Source organism: Muntiacus reevesi, chromosome 12, assembly GCF_963930625.1.
Source record: "Muntiacus reevesi chromosome 12, mMunRee1.1, whole genome shotgun sequence".
Taxonomy (NCBI): Eukaryota; Metazoa; Chordata; class Mammalia; order Artiodactyla; family Cervidae; genus Muntiacus; species Muntiacus reevesi.
Genome location: NC_089260.1, coordinates 5,522,536 through 5,543,887, shown reverse-complemented (window position 1 = coordinate 5,543,887; position 21,352 = coordinate 5,522,536). Strand labels below are relative to the sequence as shown.

The window sequence follows — 21,352 nt, the reverse complement described above, 5'->3', positions numbered from 1 at the left end:
TTAATAGGTTTTCAGCCTGTATTTTCTTCCACATCAACTCTGAAGCAGGTTCAAAACCTCTTCTTTCCCTCCGAAAGAGTTCTAGTGCAGTGGGAAGGCCCACAGTAGTGACTATTTTGAGGGGAACCGAGGGGTTTCATACCACACAACCGAAAGCATAGCACAGCCATCAACCTTCTGTCCAAAGGCTTCCTCTCTCTAGTCCTCCTTACTGGATCAGTGTGGGCTGGTCATTCTTTATTTGGCTGTCTCCTTGCAGGTGCAGATTGTGGACTCTTAGGTGCAACATGTGGGATCAGTTCCCTGACCAGGGATGAACCCAGGCCCCCTAAGTTGGAAGTATGGAGTCTTAGTCCCTAGCCCACCAGGCAAGTCCCTAGGCTGGTCATTCTTTGTCTCTGACTTCTCCCTGACATCCTCCTCCATTCCTTCCCGTACATAGAACAGTTTAATCCTCCCAAGCATTTATTTCCTTAAAAGACCCTCCAGTACCAGCATTCTCCCCACCTCTAAAGGCAGCAGAGAATTATTTTTTTTTTTAAGCGTTTTTTATTTGCATGCATAAATTATGGAATGCTGATCTGCCCTTGTGCCAAAGCCAAGGCAGACCCCTAGGACGGGTAGAAGTCTGCAGCCAGAAAGGCGCTATCTTCCGGGCCCCACTCCAGCGCGCGCAGGGGCTAGAAGGCCACTACTTCCCACCCAATGGGGCATTTCCCGCCCGAGGACACCGTGAGAGGAAGCTCTCGGCGGAACCGGAAGCGGGCGTGAAACCGGAAGTTGTCAGACGCGACTCCCTCTGGCGAGACGGAGCGCCCTTAGCTCCGCCCCGCTCCTTGCGGCGGAAGAGGTGAAAGGTCAGCCCTGTGAGTTATACAACATGGCGCTAGCCGTGCGCCTCCGGCGCCTTCTACTTGTGGGACGTAGCGCCGCAGGTGCTGCCGGCAGCCGGGGGCAGCGTGTTCCTTGGCGAGTCGCCGCCTCTGAGGTACCTTCGCTGTCCCGGCTCTCCCGCTTTCCTCCCCCAACGACCGTTCTCCGGCGGCGCCTTCCTTCTTGAGGCCCAGGGGTCCCGCGTCGCCTTAGGCTGTGTGGGGAGCTGAGGAAGAACCTCGGGGCCGTGCACCTGGAGCATTCTAGGGACCGCGAGGGATGTAGTTCTTCCTCCTTTGCGCAAGCCTGCTTTCCCCTCTGAAAACCTGGGTCGGAGGAGGAGAGAGGGCCCCGGGGAACCTCCTCCTGCCTGTCTCTCCTGTGTGAATACTTGGGGGACCGTAGGGAGAAAGCCCTTGACCACCGTGAGATGCTTTTGCCTTTCAGTGATGGCCCGATACGGTGACAGCACCTGAGGCTGTCAGTCTGTCGGACCTGGGAAAGCTTGAGGTGTCATTATGAAAATTCCTGCGACTCACACTTTTGTGCTGCTGCTGCTGCTGCTGCTAAGTCGCTTCAGTCGTGTCCGACTCTGTGCGACCCCATAGACGGCAGCCCACCAGGCTCCCCCGTCCCTGGGATTCTCCAGGCAAGAACACTGGAGTGGGTTGCCATTTCCTTCTCCAATGCATGAAAGTGAAAAGTGAAAGTGAAGTCGCTCAGTCGTGTCCGACTCTTAGCGACCCCATGGACTGCAGCCTACCAGGTTCCTCCATTCATGGGATTTTCCAGGCAAGAGTACTGGAGTGGGGTGCCACTGCCTTCTCTGGACTTTTGTGTCATTTAGGTTTAAAAATTATTTTCGAGTTTCTTGCTTCACTTGCCTAATGTTAAGGAAGGATGCTGGGATGGATTGTCATCCCAGTTTTGGCATTTCTGTTAGACTGATTGGTCTTGGTTTGTGTAATCTCTGCAACAGGGTGGAAGGGTGAGGGTGCGCTTTGGGTATGTATCGTTTGAACTAGAGGCTTCATTATTTTAAATACACATTTTTGACTGCCTGCTTTGTTAAGAGTTCTGGGGTGAGGAAGGGATGAATGATAGTAAGGATGAATCCCTTTCCTTGGAAGAGCTTATAGCCAAATGGGTTGATGTTTCATGATTTGGGCAGAGGAATGGAAGGAGTATTAAGTATGACATTAGCCTCAAGTTTCCAGATGAGTGCTGTGGTGAGTTAAAAATTCCATTTTAGTGAAATGATCATAGTTTAGATAGTAATAGCTAGCATTTGTTGAACCATTACTATAACCAGGCATTATATGTTAAACATTACCTGATTTGTTTACTGAAATGTTTCCCTGCACCCTGTGAATTAAGAACTGTTTATATCATATCTTTCTTAAAATAACCATTCTAACAGGTGTGAGGTGAGATTTCATTATGGTTTTAATCTGCTTCCGCCTGGTGATTAGTGATGTTGAGTACCTTTTCATGTTCCTGTTGGATGTATGTAAATCTTTGGGAAAATGTCTCTTCAGATCCTCTGCTCATTTTTTTTTTTTTTTTAATGGATGATGTTTTGTTTTGTTTTGTTTTGTTTTGCTGTTGCATTGTATGAGTTCTTAGTATATTTTAGTTACTAATCCCTTATCAGGTATATGATTTGCAAAATTTTTTTTTCCTTTCATTAGGTTGCCTTTTCATTTTGTTCATTGTTTGCTTTGCTGTGCAGAAGTTTTTTTAGTTTGATGAAATCCCACTTTTTTTTTTTTGCTTTTGTTGTGTTTGTTTTCGGTGTCAAATTCAAAGTCATAGCCAAAATCAGTGTCATGGAGCTTATCTTTATATTTCTTTCTAGGAGTTTCATGGTTTCAGGTCTTAAAATGAAGTCTTTAATTCATTTTGAGCTTTTTTCTGTGTATGGAGTAAGGTAGTGGTACAGTTTCTTTCTTTTGCATGTGGTTGTCCAGTTTTCCCAACACCATGGAGACTATCCTTTCCCCATTATATATTCTTGACAGTAATTAACTGTTAACATAGGCATGGGGTTATTTCCAGGCTCTCAATTCTGTTTCATTGACCTGTCTGTTTTTTATGTGCATACCATACTAGTTTGATCACTAATTTGGTTTGAAATCAGGGAGCATGATGCCTTCAGTTTGCCCTTTTTTTCTCTAGATTGTTTTGGCTATTTGGGGTCTTTTATAATTCCATACAAATTTTAGGATTGTTTGTTCTATTTCTGTGAAAAACACCATTGGAATTTTGATTGGGATTTTATTAAACCTGCAGATTGCTTTGGGTGGTAGGGGCCTTTTAACGATATTAATTCCTCTAACCCATGAACATGGATTGTCTTTCCATTGTGCTGTCTTCAGTTTCTTTCATCAGTGTCTTAGAGTTTTCAGTGTACAGGTTTTTCACCTGCTTGGTTAAATTTATTCCTAGGTATTATTCTCTTTGGTATAACCGTAAATGGGATTGTTTTCTTAATTTCTCTTTTCAATAGTTTGTTATTAGTATATAAAAACAATATATTCTTGTATATTGATTTTGTGTGTTGCAACTTTACTGAATTATATGTTATTTCGAACAGTTTTTTGGTGGAGTCTTTAGGGTTTTCTGTGTGTATTATCATGTCATCTGCAGATACTGACAGTTTAAAATTTTTTTTTTCTTGCCTAATTTTTCTGGCTGGAATGTTCAATACTGTACTGAATAAAAGTGGCAAGAGAGGGTATCCTTGTCTTGTTTCTCATGTTAGAGGAAAAACTTCTGACTTTTTACGATTTGCTGTAATGTTAGCTGTAAACTTGTCATTTATGGCTTTTATTGTGTTGAAGTACATTCCCTCTGTGCCCACTTTGTTCAGAATTTTATCTTAAATGTTGGATTTTGTCAAATGCTTTTTCTGCATCTGTTGATGATCATATGATTTTTGGCATTCATTTTGTTAATGTGGTATATCAGATTGATTTGCAGATGTTACCTTTCTTGTATTCTTAAAATAAATCCAACTTGATCTTGGCTTATGATTCTTTTAAAGTATTGTTGAATTTCATTTCCTAATTTTGTTGAAGATTCTTGCATCTATGTTCATCAGGAATATTGGCTTGTACTTTTTTTTTTTCTTTTAATGTTTTTGTCTGTCTTTGGTATTATGGTAATGCTAGCCTCATAAAAAGTTTGACAGTTTTTCCTCTTCTACTTTTGAAAGAGTTTGAGAAGTATTGGTATTCATTGCTTAAATGTTTGATAGAATGCACCAGTGAATCCATCTAGTCCTAGGCTGTTCTTTTTTGAGAGGCTTTTGATTACCGATTCAATTGCCTTAAATGATCTGTTCAAAAAAATTTTTTTTTTAATGATACAGTCTTAGTAAGTTGTTTGCTAATAGGAATTGATTTATTTCTTCTAGATTGTTTAAATTGTTGTTGTGTAACTTTTCATAGTAATCTCTTATAGCACTTTGTACTTCTGTGGTATCAGTTGTGGTGTCTCCTCATTCATTTATAATTTTATTTATTTGAGTCATCTCTCTTTTACTTGGTGAATCTAGATAAATGTTTGTCTATTTTGTGTACCTTAAAAAAAACCCCAAACCCATGTCTTTAGTTTACTGATCTTTTCTATTGTCTTGTTAATCTATTTCATTTGCTTGCCCTTGGATCTTAGTTTATTTTCTTCCATGAATTTTTGGTTTAGTTTTTTAATGTGGGCATTTATAAAATTTCTCTTGTTTTCTTCTTTGAAGCATTGGTTGTTCATTGGCATAATGTTTGATCCTCACATATATGTGAATTTTCTTCTTTTCTTGTAATTGATTTCCAGATTCATGCCTTTGTAGTTAGAAAAAAATGATTGATATGATTTTTATCTTCTTAAAATTATTAAGACTTATTTTGTGACCTAACGTTATGATCTCTCCTGGAGAATGTTCCACGTATGCTTGTATATTTTGTTGCTTTGGGATGGGATGTTTTATATATACCCATTATATTTGTTTGGTTAAACATGCTGTTTAAGTGCAACGTTTCCCTATTGATTTTCTTTCTGGATGATCTATCCAGTGATGAAAGTGGGGATATTGAAGTTCCTTACTATTATTGTACTTGCCATCTGTTTCCCTCTTTAGGTTTGTTGATATTTGCTTTATATGTTTAGCTCCTCCTGTGTTGCTTGCATAAATATTTACAAATGTTGTATTGTCTTGTTGGTTTGAGCCCTTTATTTTTATATAATGACATTCTTTATTTCTTATTACAGTCTTTGTCTTAATGTCTATTTTGGCTGACATAAATATAGCTACCCTAACTTCCTTTTGGTTTCCATTTGCATGGAATATTTCTTCCATTCCTTTATTTTCAATTTTTGTGTGTCCTGAATTATTTAGGCATTATGTAGTTGAGCTTGTTTTTTTGTTTGTTTGTTTGTTTTTATCTGTATTTGCCAAAAGTTTTATTTTTGTTTTAGGTTAGAAGGATTCATTAACAAAAGAAACCATTCATCACACACACAATAAACAACTTCAGTATCTAATAGAGGGCTATTTGACTTAATTTCAGTATACAGTCATTAAAAGAAGAGAAGTAGAAATAATAGAGAAAAGTAACAGCATATGCACCACCATTGGGCCAAACAATGTCCAGACTTAAACAGTGCTGGGAAGTCCCTTGTTAACAGCAGTCTGGAGGCCCAGTTGGGAAAAGCTCCTGGGTGGTGCATCCATCCCATGGGTGAGACTTCAGCTTGCTGCTTTGAGGACCCCTGTTTATAATCCCAGGCTGATGTTTGCATCAGTTTGCATGCAATAATGCAGCTTTTTTTTTTTTTTTTTTTTTTAACTTTTACAATGCTGTTGTTTCACTTTGTGAGTCATAGGGTTTTGTTAGAGCCCAGAGGGTTGACCAGGCCTCCTTGGATTCAAGAATTCCAAGACCCACTCCCTTTCTTATCTACTCCCTTTCTCATCTAAAGTGCTGCCTAACTTGCTGTCCTTGCTGGCAAGCATGCAATCCAGGCAGTGTCCAGGCAGGTCAGAAGCAGGTCAGAGGTCTGCTCTCCTGCTTCTGAAGCCAAAAATAAAAAATTCACAAGGTTAAAAAAAAAATTTTTCCCCTAACAATCTAGTCAGCTACTCTCTGTCTTTTGATTGGGGAATTTGGTCTATTTAATTTTAAACTAATTATTGATAGCTATGGCTCAGATGGGCTTCCCAGGTGGCGCTAGTGGTAAAGAACCTGCCTGCCAATGCAGGAGATGTTAGAGATATGGGTTCGATCCCTGGGTCAGGAAGATCCCCTGGAGGAAGGCATGGCAACCCACTCCAGTATTTTTGCTTGCAGAATCCGCATTGACAGAGGAGTCTGGCAGGCTACAGTCCATACAGTCACATAGAGTTGGACATGACTGAAGTGAGTTAGCATGTGTGCATGCATGGTTCAGACAGTAAAGAATCTGCCTGCAATGCAGGAGACCTGGGTTTGATCTATGTTTTGGGAGGATCCCCTGGAGAAAGAAATGGCAACCCACTCCAGAACGCTTGCCTGGAGAGTCCCATGGACCAAATTCCAAACATATGGCATGCTCCAGTCTGTGGGATTGCAAAGAGTCAAATGTGACTCAGTGACTAACTCTTATTTATTGCCATTTTCTTACAGTTTTTTCTTAGTTGTTTTGTAATTCCTTTGTTTCTTCTTTTGTTGTCTTCCTTTGTGATTTACTTTTTGAAATAGAATGCTTATATTCCTTTATCTTTCTCTTTGGTATATCTCTTGTAGGTTTTTGCTTTGTGGGTACCATGAGGGTTACATAAAACGTCTTAGAGCTTTAACAGCCTATTTTAAGTTGATAGTAACTTAGGTTTGAATGGTTTCTAAAGCTGTAAGTTTTTGCTGCTCCCCCCTCCCACGTTTTACGCTTTTGGTATCGCAATATATTTCTTTTTATCTTTTGTGTTTGTTAACAAATTACTGTACTTATTGTTACTACCTTTGTCTTTTAAATTTCATCCTAGCTTTGTAAGTGATTAGCTCCCCGTCTTTACAACATTAGATTTTCCGAATTTTCGTGCATGCGAGATTTATACTTTCATGGGTTTTCCTGTTAATCATCAGCACTGTTTCATTTCAAATTAAGTCCCTCTACGGTTTCTTGTAAGACCATTCTAGTGATGATAAACTTCTTTGTTTTGCTTGTCTGGAAAACTGTGAATCTCTGCCTCAGTTCTAAAGGGCAGCTTTCTAGGTAGAGTATTTGACAGTTTCTCCCTTCAGCATTTTGAATGTGGTTTCTCCCTTTGGCCTGTAGAGTCTGTGCTGCAATGTCTGCTGATAGACCTTGCGGGCGGGCTGGGGTGCCCTCGTGTGTCACGGGCTGCTTCTCTCTTGCTGCTTTTAAGCCCTCCTGCTCGTTCTGTCACTTCCGTTTCCTGTGTCTTGGTGTGGGTCTCTTTGGATTCTTTTTTTTTTTTTTTTTTTGATTGCCTGGGCTTCCTGGATCTGGATACTTGTTTTATTCTCTAGGTAAAGGAAGTTTTCACCACTGTTTATTCCAATAAGTTTTATGCCTCTTTTTCTTCTCCTTCTGAGACACCTGTAATACAATGGTTGGTCTGCTTGATGTTGTCCCTTAAGTCCTTTAAGTTATCTTCACTCTTCTGTATTCTTTTTCTTCCCTTTGTGCTTCTCTGATTAGATGAGTTCCATTGCCCTGCCTTTGAGTTTGCTAATACCTTCTTCCATTCTTCCGGTCTACTGTTGAAGCCCGCCATTGCATTTTTCAGTTTAGTTATTGTATTCTTCAGATCTGTGATTTCTGTTTGCTGTTTTCTTTTCCTTTGTTGAAATTCTGACGTCGTTCATCTGTTTTTTCCATGAGCTCAGTGAGCATCTTTGTGGCTTATTTTGTACACTGTCAGATAATCCCTGATTTCCATTTCATTTTTCTGAGGCCTTATAGTTGGAGAGGATTACAGCTGGTCCTTATATGTGTGTTTAATTAGCGACCTTCCCTTTAGGCCTAGCTTTGAAGATTAACTAAGAGGCCTCTGTCACAGAAAGGCTGGAAGTGCGGTCTGTTTCCTCTGTACAGTAAATCCTCTGCGTGTGAGCAGACTTCATTCTGAGAGCACATTCGTACGTCCAGTCTGTTCCTAAGTCCAACAAAGTTAGCCTAGGTATCTAACTAGCACAGCGCTGTGCTGTGTTGGCTGTGTAGTCCTGTACTGTAGTAGGTTTATAACACTTTTCATACAAATAATACATTAAAAAATCATCAAAAAATAAAACGTCTATAATCTTATAGTATTTTACCTTGAAAAGTACAGTAGTACAGTACCAAAGCTGGCATATGGGGGCTGGCATCGAGTGAGCAGGCAAGAAGAGTCACTGACTGGAGGAGGGAGAAAAAGTAGGCGATAGTAGAGCTAATAGGAGCAGAAGATATTAAGAAGAGGTGGCAAAAACACACAGACGAACTATACAAAAAAGCTCTTAATTACACAGATAACCACAATGGTGTGCTCACTCACCTAGAGCCAAACATTGTGGACTGTGAAGTCAAGTGAGCCTTAAGAAGCATCGCTGTGAACAAAGCTAGTGGAGGTGGTGGAATTCCAGCTGAGCTATTTCAAATCCTAAAAGATGATGCTTTTAGAGTGCTGCACTCAGTATGCCAGCAAATTTGGAAAAGTCAGCAGCAACCATAGGACTGGAAAAGGTAGTTTTCATTCCAGTCTTAAAGAAGGGCAGTGCCAAAGAATGTTCAAACTACCGTACAAATGCACCCATTTCACATTCTAACAAGGTCATCCTCAAAATCCTTCAAGCCAGGCTTCAACAGTACATGAACCGAGAACTTCCAGATGTGCAAGCTGGATTTAGAAAAGGCAGAGGAATGAGAGATTGAATGGCCACCATCCATTGGATCATAGAAAAAGCAAGAGAGTTGCAGAAAGACATCTACTTCTGCTTCACTGACTACACTAAAGCCTTTGACTGTGTGGATCACAACAAACTGGAAAATTCTTAAAAGAGATGGGAATAACAGACCACATTACCTGCCTCCTGAGAAACTTGTGTGCAGGGCAAGAAACAACAGTTAGAACCGGACAGGGAACAACAGACTGGTTCCAAATAGGAAAAGGAGTACATCAAGGCTGTATATTGTCACCCTGCTTATTTAACTCACATGCAGAATACAACATGGGAAACGCCAGGCTGGATGAAGCACACGCTGGGATCAAGATTGCCAGGAGAAATATCAGTAACCTCAGCTATGCACATGACACCACCCTTATGGCAGAAAGCAAGGAGGAACTAAAGAGCCTCTTGATGGGGGTGAAAGAGGAGAGTGAAAAAGCTGGCTTAAGACTCAACATTAATAAAATGAAGATCATGGCATCTACTTCCATCACTTCATGGCAAATAGTGGGAAAACAATGGAAACAGTGACAGACTTTATTTTTCTGGGCTGCAAAATCCCTGCAGATGGTGGCTGCAGCCATGAAATTAAATTTTGACACTGGCTTCTCGGAAGAAAAGATATGACAAACCTAGACAGCGTATGAAAAAGCAGAGACATTACTTTGCCGACGGAGAGCCACATAATCAAAGCTATGGTTTTTCCAGTAGTCATGTATGGATGTGGGAGTTGGACCATAAAGAAGCCTGAGTGCCAAAGAATTAATGCTTTTGAACTGTGGTGCTGGAGAAGACTCTTGAGAGCCCTTGGACTGCAAGGAGATCCAACCAGTCCATCCTAAGGGAAATTAATTCTGAATATTCATTGGAAGGAGTGATGCTGAAGTTCCAATACTTTGACCACCTATGCAAAGAGCTGACTCATTAGAAAAGACCCTGATGCAGGAAAGATTGAAGGCAGGAGAAGGGATGACAGAGGATGAGATGGTTGGATGGCATCACTGACTCAGTGGACATGAACTTGAGCACGCTCTGGGAGATGATGGACAACAGGGAAACCTGGCATTCTGTGGTCCTTGGGTTTGCAGAGTCGGACATGACTGAGTAACTGAACAGCCCAAGTAGAGCTGAAGGGTCATCAAGCAGAGGGGACGGAGGGCAAGTTGTAATATCACTCACACCTGATGTTGCTGGCATAGGTTCTGGTTCCTTGCTGGATTCTATTCTGTCTACCCTCTTGATAAAGCGATCCAGTGCTGTCTGAGTAGTAGGTAATTTTTTTCTTATCAGAGATGACACGGTAGCACTGGACTGCATTCTGATGGCTCCTGCAACCTTTGTGTACCATTCTGCATTCAGGTCCTGTGCCTCAAAAACTAACACTGCCTCCTCAAATAAAGAAAATGCCCTTGCCGCTTCCTGCGCTATGACTCTCTTTGGTTCTTCAGTTACTTCTTTCACTTGTCTCTCTTCACCCTTTCTTTGGGCCTCTAGTTCCATCAGATCATCATTAGTAAGCTCCTCACGTTGCACAGCCATGAGTTCAGTTAAGTCATCCTTTTGCAGATCTAGCTCCACCTTCTCACTGAGGGTCACTAAGTTGCCAAAGACCTCTTTGGATTCCTCATCCACTTTCTCAAATCCAAGAAAATTGTGAACAAATTGGGGAAATTGTTAACAGATTGCTGGGGTTCACCCTCAGGATGAACGGCGTCGGCGAGAGATAGAAGACACGTGAGACCAGCCTTGATAGGGCCCAGTCTGCAAGGGAGAGAGAGAGAAAGAGAGAGAGAGAGAGAGAGAGAGAGAATGACCAGATGGGGGTGCAGAGAGTCTGGCAGAGTCTGGCAATGCTTTATTTTTTACCATAGCTTTTATACCCTAAGTTAGTACATTTCTAAGGGGAAGACAGTTTAACATTACGTCAGCTTGTCCTTCATGAAACCAGGGTGTTTTCTGCATACTTCTTTTTTTATGAGGGTCTTGTACATTGTCTTCTGGCCTGGGGGCCTATTAACATTTTATGCAAGTCAGGTGAATGTAAACCTATTTTCCGTTTCTATGGTGACCTTAACTGAAAGGTAGCAGTCTCACAGGGCAACAGTACAGAGTGGAAGTATAACCTTGTTAACACAAAAATTAATCCTTCTGCAGAAGTTGTCAGTTGCGTTTATCTAAGAAGTTTACCCCACACTGACTCTGCGACTTTGGTGAGGCAGCTTCTGCCTAGCACTCCTGACTGACAATTAACAACCATCTCATTGTTACCACACTAGGGCTAAGTTCTTATTTCTCTCGATCTTTAACTATATTAACAATGGTTTTTATAACACAACCTTAGCACATTAAAGGCAAAAATAGAGCAAGCAAAAACACAGCAAGCAAAAACACAGCAAGCAAATCACAACCCAATAACCACCTATAGAGTAATTTTTCTTATGTTTTCTAATAGGACTCCTTTACCCCTTAAAAGGGCTCTATGTCTATTAGGGCTTTTATATAATCAGGTTCTTTATGCTATTTTATGATTAGGATATTATAAGCAATCATGCATATTAGTACCAAGGGCATAAATGCATTTGGCTAACAAACTACCAGCAAAGGAGTTTAAATTAAAACACTCCTTTCACCGTGAATAATCTCATAAAATACCATCACCTGGGAAACTTATTGATTAAAGTTCTAAATTGATTCTTATTTGGGAAGAGATCGGGGAAGGCCTTCCTGCCTGTGTCACAGAAATTAGGGAGTAGTCCATTGAGGCAGGCATCAGAAAGGCAGATGTCATCTTTAAGGTGAGCGCCGGGGGCAGCTTTTCGAAATCCCTGAAAACCTGATCTGCCTTGCCTGTCAGGCTTTCTCCTCGTGACCTTGTCATGGGTGGGATCTTGTGAGCTGGCCTTTTCGAAACCCCTGAAAACCTGATCCGCCTTGCCCGTCAAGTTTTCTCCCTTACGGCCTTGTTAGGGATAGGGTCTTGTGAACTGACTTTTTCGAAACCCCTGAAAACCTGATCCACCTTGCCTGTCAGGTTTTCTCCCTCATGGCCTTGTCATGGGTAGGGTCTCGTGTGTTGGCTCCCGGCACAGACTGTGGGCTTGTTTCAAGCCTCATTCATGATGATGGCCATAACCTCACACCAAGCAAAGTCAATATTTTTTTATGGCCTTGTAGATGTTATAGTCCTTCTAAGATTGTTGCAAGGTTGTTCCTGATTCGATAAAGTATGACATGAATAATATTTCTTGAAAGTCACTCTAACTGCCTGGTCTATGAGTTAGATGAGCAATGAAATATTTTGTGGCAGATGCAGTACATGGGATGAAAGTCGTCCATGAATAGGGTGTGACATCGAGCATTGTTGAGTGGCAAAACATTGTTGAATGGAGCATCCTTCTCCAAGCAATATTTCTCTACTTCCAGGATAGAGTGGTGGAAAAACAAGTCCTGGAACATGGCCTGTGTAAACCAAGTTTTGGGGTTACTCTTCCACACAATAGGAAGAAAGCCCTTGGCTATGTTTTCAAGGGCTCTTAGGCTCTCTGAATGATAAACTAAGGAAGGCTTCAGCTTCATGTTGCCTAAACATTGCCACCGAACAACTGAGTTAGCCTGCCATTTGTTGCTGTATAGCCTGGCGTCACTTTCCCTCCACATTGATGTGACTTCAGCCTGGCATCCTCTCAAGTACAGGCTTGTTTCATCCACATTAAAAACCTGCTTGAGTAAATACGCACCTTCATCAATAATTTCTCAAAGCATTTCAGGAAATTCCTGGAGTGCAGGAATTTTAGAATAGAGTGCAGCTACTCTATCTGCCCTCACTGCCTCGCCAGTTATTTTTATGTTGTGCAATTTGGCTCTAGCCTTGAACTGATGAAGCCAACCACGGCCGGCATTAAGAGATGCGTCCTCTGATTCTTCGCCGTGTTTCTGCTTCAAGTCTTCATAAAGGCTTTTAGCTTTCTCTTGAATCAGCGTTAAGCTGAGTGGGACTCAAGGCTGATGCTGACCCTGCATCCACAAGCCAAGCAGTTTCTCCGTCTTCTCCATCACGTTTCTGCGGTTCTTTGGTGTTACTATTTACGTCATTGACAGCAGACCTCACATGTTCTGTGATCTTGTCCTTGTTCTTTAGGATCGTGCTGCTTCTTTAAAACCATGTTGAATGATTCATCTTTTAAGAACAAGCGATGTCTCCCATCTCTTTGCCTTGCTCCCTTTTCTTAGTTATTTTCACTTTTGTTTCCATCGTTACCATTTCTTAGCAGTACCAGCTACATGACTGCCACTTTCATGCTTGCTTCCTAGCATCCTGGGCCTGAAATAAAGATACCGGACTCCTCTGCTCTGTATAGGGCATGCTCAGTCACCAGTCGTGTCCGACTCACTGCAACCCCATGGACCACGGCCCGCCAGGCCCCTCTGTCCGTGGGATTCTCCAGGCAGGAGACCTGGAGTGGGCTGCCATTCCCTCCTCCTGCTCTATGTAGTACTGGACGGTAAGTGCACAAAAGCACCCCCACTTACAGAGGATGCACGCAGGTGCCGTGTGCACTAGACCCGTGAGCTCACCTGGGTGATTAGCACGAGGATGCGTGTTCACGTCTCTGAAAGTGTGCACAGGGTCTTGGGGGAGGTACTGGTACCTGCAGCATGGCCAAGTGAGAGTGCTGTGACATGCCCGCCCTCTGAGTTCTCTGGAAGTGATTACTCTCGGCCCCTAGACATGGGTTAGATGAGATGCCTGCTCCTCAGGCTGAAGTTCTGATGTAAACCAATAAGCCTCTTGTATGAAAGGCTGCCTGCCGCTGTGCTGGGCTCCGGGGTAGGTGAGTCTGCGAGCCTGCGAGAACTGCTTCTCAGCTCGCTGTGGCCTGTGCGCGTCACAGACCCAGGCTCCACTGGATTTCCACGCGAGGTCCTCTGGGCGCTCCTTTCTCAGTGTAGGTCTCTTAAGTTGGGGTGCCCATTGTGGGGTTCAGACCCTTTGTTCCTCAGGGAGAAGCTCAGGGCTGTGAGTTGCCTCTCTCCACACCAAAACTGTGGTTTGTGGGAAAATTTTGTCTCAGTCTTTCCTACCTGTTTTGAAGTGGATTTTTCTTCCTTTGCCTGATATGAAGGAGTCACTCAGCTAGTTTGGGCATTTCTTTCAGAGGAAGACACCTTTTCTTTCTTTACTAAATGTAGCTATAGGTTTGGTGTGTCTGTGTGGGAGGTGTGTTTAGCATCCTCCTAGGTTGTCATCTTGAACGAGGACCCAGTGCGGACCATTTTCAAGGCGGCTTACCACAACTAAATTCTGAAAACCTTGTAGACCATGTTAAGTATTTATTTTATTCTAAAGGTTATAGGAAACTATGAAAGAGTTTTAAACAGAGGATTCATAAGCTCAAATTTGAATTAAAAAATAACTGTCCAGTGTCAAGAGTAGGTAGGCTAGTGTGGATGCTGGAGACTAAATAAAAGATCACCTCTGGAGGACGAGTATGCTGTGTGGTGGCCTGAACTTCAGTGGTAGCCGTGGAAATGGAAATAAGTGGATGCCGTAAAAGGATGTCAGTGCTGTGAACTTAGTGTACCTGAAAGCTTTGCTGAGGGAGTTCAGAGGAAGAAGTCACGGCTGATTCTCCATGTTCTGTCTCCTCCAGCAGTGTGGACGGCCGTGCTGTTTCCTGGGACAGGACCAAAGAGAACAGTATACGTCCAGTGTTTTAAGAGGAGGAGCTGCTGGCGGGAAGTTAGGAGAAGAACCAGGAGGTGATGGTGACACATTCTTTCCGTCTAGTGATGGGTCTGTAGTTTTTAATTCCTTCTGGCTTGAAAACAGTATTATCAGTGTTGAAGAAAAGACCTTTCTAAAAGATAGCTGGCTTCTTTTGTTCAACATTTTTTTTTATCAACACATATATTTTTCAGAATTCATTGTATGAAAGACATTGTGTTGAGTAGTGGCTAATGTTCCAGGTGAAATGGCCAATTCTAGCTCAGACAGTCTCACAAGGTATTGTTTCCTGAGCACTGTATCAGCAGTGGCGTCAGACACCCTGAGTATACACTTTCCCCAAGCTGTAATAATCTGAGCAGTCTTTTCTTCTGTGTAATAACACCTGGCAGGACAGCAGGTGAAACTAGGGGCTCGCTGAAAAATCTTAGTCTTTTCCTCTTCTCTGTCCCACCATCACCATCCATACCCCCTACCCCCATCTCCTGTGCGCCCACCGCATCTTGCTTCTCTTTGGTAACTGTGAGTGAACTCAGAACATCCATTGTTAGAAATGTGACTGTGTCAGATTTGGTTTTACTGCTTTGCCGTTGGTTTGTTTTGAATCCAGTTGTATTTGGTGTCTTCGATATTCAAGCTCAAGAAAAAGTAAATAAAGCACTTAGCAAAGTGTAGTATGTTGGATTCCTCGTTCTTACCCTAGATACTTATGAGAAGCTAAAATATGGTTCAGATTTGGGTTGTGAGGGAAAGTTTTGTTTGTTTTTTCGGCTTGAACAACCGTTAAGTGTAGAGTTGCCGTTTGCCAAGAAGGGGAGACTGAGTGGCGTGAGTTTGGGGAAGCAGTGCGTGGCTGAGACTGACGCCTGTTACACTTTCTGTGGGTGTAACTGTTGTTTGGCAGCTGGGTATGCGGTTCAGAAGTTAAGAGGAGGCCTCTTGGCTTTATTAAATGTGCATGTTTTGGGCATGTTGATGCCATTTAAAGCCATAAAACCAAATGAAATCACCGAAATGATAGGGGTAGAAAAACGAAGTTCTGGGATTTAGCACAGGACACAGTAAATTCAGGAAAGTAGTATTCTTAAAGCCAAGTGAAGAGCGTGTGAAGGGTGAGAGAACACAGCAAGTGCTGAAGGGAAGCGGGTGGATGAGTTAGACACGAGGGGCCATCCCTGCTGGGCCAGCGCTTAGGGACCCGCCTTCCAGGCCGGGCACACGGGCCGCTCCCGGGCTGGGACCGAGACCCCACCTGCTGTCGGGCGGCTCAGCCTGTGGGCCGCAGCTCAGAAGCCTGGCACCGCGGCGGAAGGCCCCGCGCGCTGCGGCTGAGACCCAGCGCAGCCCGGGAGGCTCGGGGAAGAAGCAGACGCGGGAGACTGGCGGACTGGCGCGTGTGCTCATTGCCTTGATTGTGGGATGGTTTCACGGGTGTGCAAATATCCTTCACACATGGTGCATGTTGCACACACACTATCGCTTATTTCTCAACAAGTGAAGTCGCTCAGTCGTGTCCAGTTCTTTGTGACCCCATGGACTGTAGCCTACCAGGTTCCTCCGTCCATGGGATTTTCCAGGCAAGAGTACTGGAGTGGGTTGCCATTTCCTTTTCTAGGAGATCTTCCTGACCCAGGGACTGAACCTGGGTCTCCCGCTACAGTGCAGCAGATGCTTTACCCTCTGAGCCACCAGGGAAGTCCAATTTCTCAATAAAGCAACATTTTAAAAATTTCTTATATTAAATATTCATTTATAGTTTTTTTTTTTTTAAAGGAGGGAGTGAACAGCTGTCAAATGCTTTTGATAGATCAAGTAAGATGAGAATTTTCTAGGAAATACCGTCCTTGGTTGCCTTAACTAGAATACTGTCTGTGGAGTTGTGGGGATAAAAGTGTGATTTGCATGAATTCAAGAGAGAATGCAAAGAGAGCAAGTGGAGACAGAGCTCCAGACAGCTTTTTAAAAGAGTTTTGCTGAAAAGAGAATTTGAAAAATGAGATTGAAGGGAGATGTGAACTCAAAAGGAAGCTTTTTCTTTTGTTTTTAAGAAGGGAACAGTTACACCTTACAAAGGTAGGTAGGCTAGCTTATTTTTATATAGATGGGAATAAGTTGACAGAAAGGAAAAAATAGGTGCTATGTGAAAGGAAAATTGTCATGGGAAAAGGGAAGAATTGCTATAGTGATATCCATATATTCCTTTGCCTTTGATCTTGAGAATTCTGGCCATAATTATGACAATGAATTTCTAAATCTGTTTGGATATACTTTTTATTTTATTCATTGTTTATTTTAAAACTTTATGGGTCACTTTTGAAGATAGCTTTATTTAAAACCATGTATGTTATTTATATGTGATTGCCATATTTGATATTCTTTATCTCGTGTATTCTTAAGGTTCATACTGATTATACACTAGTGTCTTATTTTGTTTCAAGAAATTATAATATCCATGCTTCTTCAAATAGAATGTAGACCTTCCAATCCAGCATTTACCAACGTAACTGACATTGTTACATCAAGCTACCATCATTAGCTGCTAAGAGTCTTTTCTTAATAAGATATGCTCTCTCTATAAAGTAACTATGTGAAATAGTTTTACAGAAGAATTTGACAAAGTAAATTTTGCACTTCTAGTACTCTTAGGATTGATTGCTTTGAAGGTGGGAAAAAATTGATGTAATCTTTGCTTTTGGTAGCAGTTTCTTCAAATTTTCTGTTTGACAACCCTGACCATTAATTCTTTCCATAGGTAATGGGAAACTCAGGAACTTTCAAAAGAAGTCTTTTATTTTCTGCCCTGTCTTATTTGGGTTTTGAAACTTATCGAGTCATTTCCCAGGCTGTTGTGGTTCATGCCGCAGCCAAAGGTAAGCCTCAGCTAAACATTGGGAACACTTAGAGTTATTTGTATTTGTTATATTTTGATAATTACTTATTATGTTTGAATAGATAATGTAACTGACATGTTATAGGCTAGATTATTTTCTGCTTTTCTCTACTTGTCGGTCTGATATCTCTTTCTCTACACACACACAGACACACACAGACACACACACACACACACACACACACACACGTTCCCTGGTGGCTCAGGTGGTAAAGAATCTGTCTGCAATGCAGGAGACCCCGGTTTGATCCCTGGATCAGGAAGCTCCCGTGGAGAAGAGGATGGCAATCCACTCCAGTATTCTTGACTGGGAAATCCCATGGACAGAGGAGCTGGCGGGCTACAGTCCATGGGGTTGCAAAGAGTTGGACACAACTGAGCGACTAACAATTTCACTTTTAACTTTATATGTGTGTGTGTGTGTGTGTCTGTACACAGTAGAGCCTGGAGTAGGAAATGGCACCCCACTCCTGTATTCTTGCCTGGAAAATTTCATGTGCAGAGGAGCCTGGTGGTCTGCAGTTCATGGTGTTGCAAAGAGCCGGACACAGCCGAGCAGCCGAGCACACACACAGTAGGGACACACAGACAAGCAGAGACGAGCGGAAGATAGTCCAGCCTGTGATGCGTCAGCTGTATTATGTATTCAAATATATAAAATGTCTTCCGGTAGCTAGAGCTCCTACAGTGGGAAATACTCTTCATACTTTATAGTTTTGTAGGAACCTTGGGCTGGGAATGTTTTTCACATTTTTAAAGGGTTGAGGGGTTGTGGCAGGGTGGGAGAATATACCACAGATCAGTCTGGCCCACAAAGCCTTAAAACATTTATTCTCTGAATCTTTACAGAACAAGCTTGCCCACCTCTCCTGTGTAATGATACAGCGATGCTGTTGTTTTCTTAATGCCATGGTGGTGTATTCTTCTTGATGTAGTTAAGACCCAATTACTTTGAGATAAAAATATTTTATTTATAAACAATGCAACTTGGTACTAAATATCAAATAACTGGCTGAAAAATAGAAAAATGCCATCAAATTTTTTATTTAGCATAGCATAGATATGTAAAGATATATTAAGCCTTGCCATATTTTAAAAATTAAGTTTGGTTAAGCCAGTTGTGTATGTGGACAGAGCCAGAGTTTAGACTGTATCAGGGCTTCACTGGTGGCTCGGTAGTAGAGGGTCTGCCTACTAGGGCAGAAGTTGTGCCAGACTTGACATCGATCCCTGGGTCAGAGCGATCCCCTGGAGCAGGGCATGACAGGCCACGCGTGTTCCTGCCTGGAGAATCCCAGGGACAGAGGAGCCTGGCGGGCTCCAGACCCTGGGGTCCCAGGGAGTCGGACACGAGTGAAGGGGCTTAGCACACAGCGCGAGAGCCACCGGCTTGATCCTAGTCTGGGGAGATCTCACATGTCTTGGAGCACCTGAGCCACCAGCTCTCTCCAGAGCTGGGAGCCGCGGCTGCTGAAGCCCGTGTCCTCAGCCAGAGACGCCGGCGCCCTGCGGGAGGAGCCCCGCGCCCCGCAGCTGGGGAAGAGCCCACGCAGCAACAGAGCTTGCACGGCCAAGTGAAATGAACGGCTGCAGAGACCAAAACCGGACCCAGCCCACGAGGGAAAAGCCCTTGTGATTTATGACTTAGTAAGCCTGTTTGTGTTCCACAGCCCTCACTGTTTAACCCTCACCAAGTTGACTAGGAAAGAAGAGATTTGATTTTGAATAGATGTTCTTATTAACGTTATGGAAGATGAAGAATCTGAAATTGGCTAAAAATTACTAGTTATTTATTGATTTCATTTGTCCATGATTGTTCTTATATTTTTTAAAAAAGCATATACTTGAATTGCTATGTTTTTGTTTTTTCTTTCTTTTTTCAACATATCATTTTCATGAAAGACAAAGGGGAGCTGGTTTTGTCACTGGCTAATGACATATTTTGGCAGATACATACAACTCAGCTTTTTAAAGCTCCCTAGACATTTTTTTTACTATTTTTAAAAAAAGTTTTAATCGGAGGATAATTTCTTTACAACTTTGTGTTGGTTTTTCCTGTGCAACAACATGAATCAGCCATAAATATACACATATCCCCTCCCTCTAAAGCCTGCCTCTCACATCCACCCTGCCCCTTTATTATTATTGTTATTATTATTTTTCTGCCCCTCTAGATTGTCACAGAGCACCAGGCTGAATGACCCCGCAGTCCTGTTACTGGACATACACCCTGAGGGAACCAGAATTCAAAAAGACACATTACCCCGTGATTCACTGCAACACTGTTTACAATAGCCAGGATGTGGAAGCAACCTAGATGTCCATTAGCAGATGAATAGATAAAGAAGTTGTGGTGTGTCTCTGCACGCACGCGCACACACACACACACACGCACACACACACACATACTGGAATATTGCTCAGCCATAAAGAGGAATGGATTTGAATCAGTTCAACTGAGGTGGATGAACCTAGAGTTTGTTATACAGAGTGAAGTAAATCAGAGAGAGAAAAACAAATATCATAGATTAACTGAACATAAAGCCCCCTAGACTTTTCATCTAGCTTCAACTCTCTCAGCAACCTTGCCAAGTAGTTAGGAAAAGCCATGTTTTCATGTTATAATATTAATGTTTTTAAAGTGTCCTTGTGAATCAGGCCTAGTGGTTGAACTTTAAAGGTTTTTCTCTGTGTGTATGTCCCATTATATCAATTTTTCAAAAGAAGCTCACGATGTAAATTTCCTCAGAGTACCAGAGCAGAGATTAGAGCTCTTACCCACTTCTTTTTTCATCTGTCACTCTTAGTTTCAGCGTGCTTTAGCAGTGTTTTGTTACAGAAATGAGGTCAAAGATTCTCAGAATTTTTGATCTTCCTTTATAGGTGATTTCTGTTTCTGATTTCTTTTGCTTCTATGTAAAAGCATTCATGTGTCTTAGAATTATTGCCAACTGGCTTGGAAAGACTTACTTTAGTGTGTCTTTTTTTCTTTTATAGTCTTCAAAATTGAAGAAATCCTTGAACAAGCAGACTACTTATATGAAAGTGGAGAAACAGAAAAACTTTACCAGTTGCTCACCCAGTACAAGGAAAGGTGGGTTATGTATCATAGGCCCAGGTGTGCTGTTGACTGAAATTTTCTGTTACTTAATGATTAAAATATTCTTGGTGCTGGGAATTTTTAAAGTTTTTGAAAGTTTGTACTTCAGAGTAATAGTTCTTAGAGTTTATAGTATGATTTTCTTCCTATGTTAAGTGACTCAGAAGTGCTACATGTGTTTCATTGATTTAGGAAAGGTGGGTCTGCGTACTCATTCTAGGTAACGGTGACATAGTTTTTCCTTTTGTTAGTTGAAATACAAGGTAGTCATTGAATAGATATTTATCTTCTCTATCTATGTCATGTATTTCTCATTGCTTCTGAGTTAATTTCTTACTGCTCTAAGGTTTGAATGAACCAGGATTTTTTGTCACCTTTGAATAATACCCATGTGTCCCTGTGAAGCACAGTCTCAGAAACTAAAAGTAGCTCCTTTTCTGTTTTTAGTGTTAGCATGCAGGCTTATATTAATGTGTGCTCATATGGTGGGGGGAATGGGGAGGGAAAGAGGAGATTCAGCCCAATAGAATAAGTCAAATCAGACTAAAAGGCATTTCCAGATCATTGATCTACCTCATCAACTGAACTAAAAATATTGAGCCATTTTTAACTGACTTTCTTAGATTTCCCCAAACCAATTTTCCCCAAAAGACCCATCAATTCTACTTCCTAAATATCTGTAGGATCCAACTTTTCTTTTCCATCGTCTGCTCAGTACCTTGAGTGGTTGGCTTGGCATTTTACAGTCACTCCAGTAATCGCGGTGTAAGCTGTAAGGTGTTGTTCCGTGGCCCAGGTGTGTCCGACTCTTGCTGACCCCATGGACTGTAGCCGGCCGGCTC

General features: G+C 42.1%; 1 protein-coding gene across 3 annotated transcripts in view; it reads left to right on the top strand.

Annotated features, from left to right (window-relative positions):
- The first annotated feature begins 833 nt into the window (after positions 1 to 833).
- RMDN1 (regulator of microtubule dynamics 1) overlaps positions 834 to 21,352 on the top strand; it is a 34,399-nt gene continuing 13,880 nt past the window's right edge. The window contains exons 1-5 of one of the 3 annotated variants that reach the window (XM_065902772.1): positions 854 to 988; positions 13,107 to 13,297; positions 14,447 to 14,589; positions 17,273 to 17,390; positions 20,408 to 20,504. In XM_065902772.1, coding sequence (XP_065758844.1) covers positions 17,276 to 17,390; positions 20,408 to 20,504 — 212 coding nt within the window. In that variant the 5' untranslated portion in view covers positions 854 to 988; positions 13,107 to 13,297; positions 14,447 to 14,589; positions 17,273 to 17,275. Of the gene's footprint in view, positions 989 to 13,106; positions 13,298 to 14,446; positions 14,590 to 17,272; positions 17,391 to 20,407; positions 20,505 to 21,352 lie in introns of all 3 variants that reach the window. The other 2 variants (XM_065902773.1, XM_065902770.1) reach the window with 2 other exon arrangements.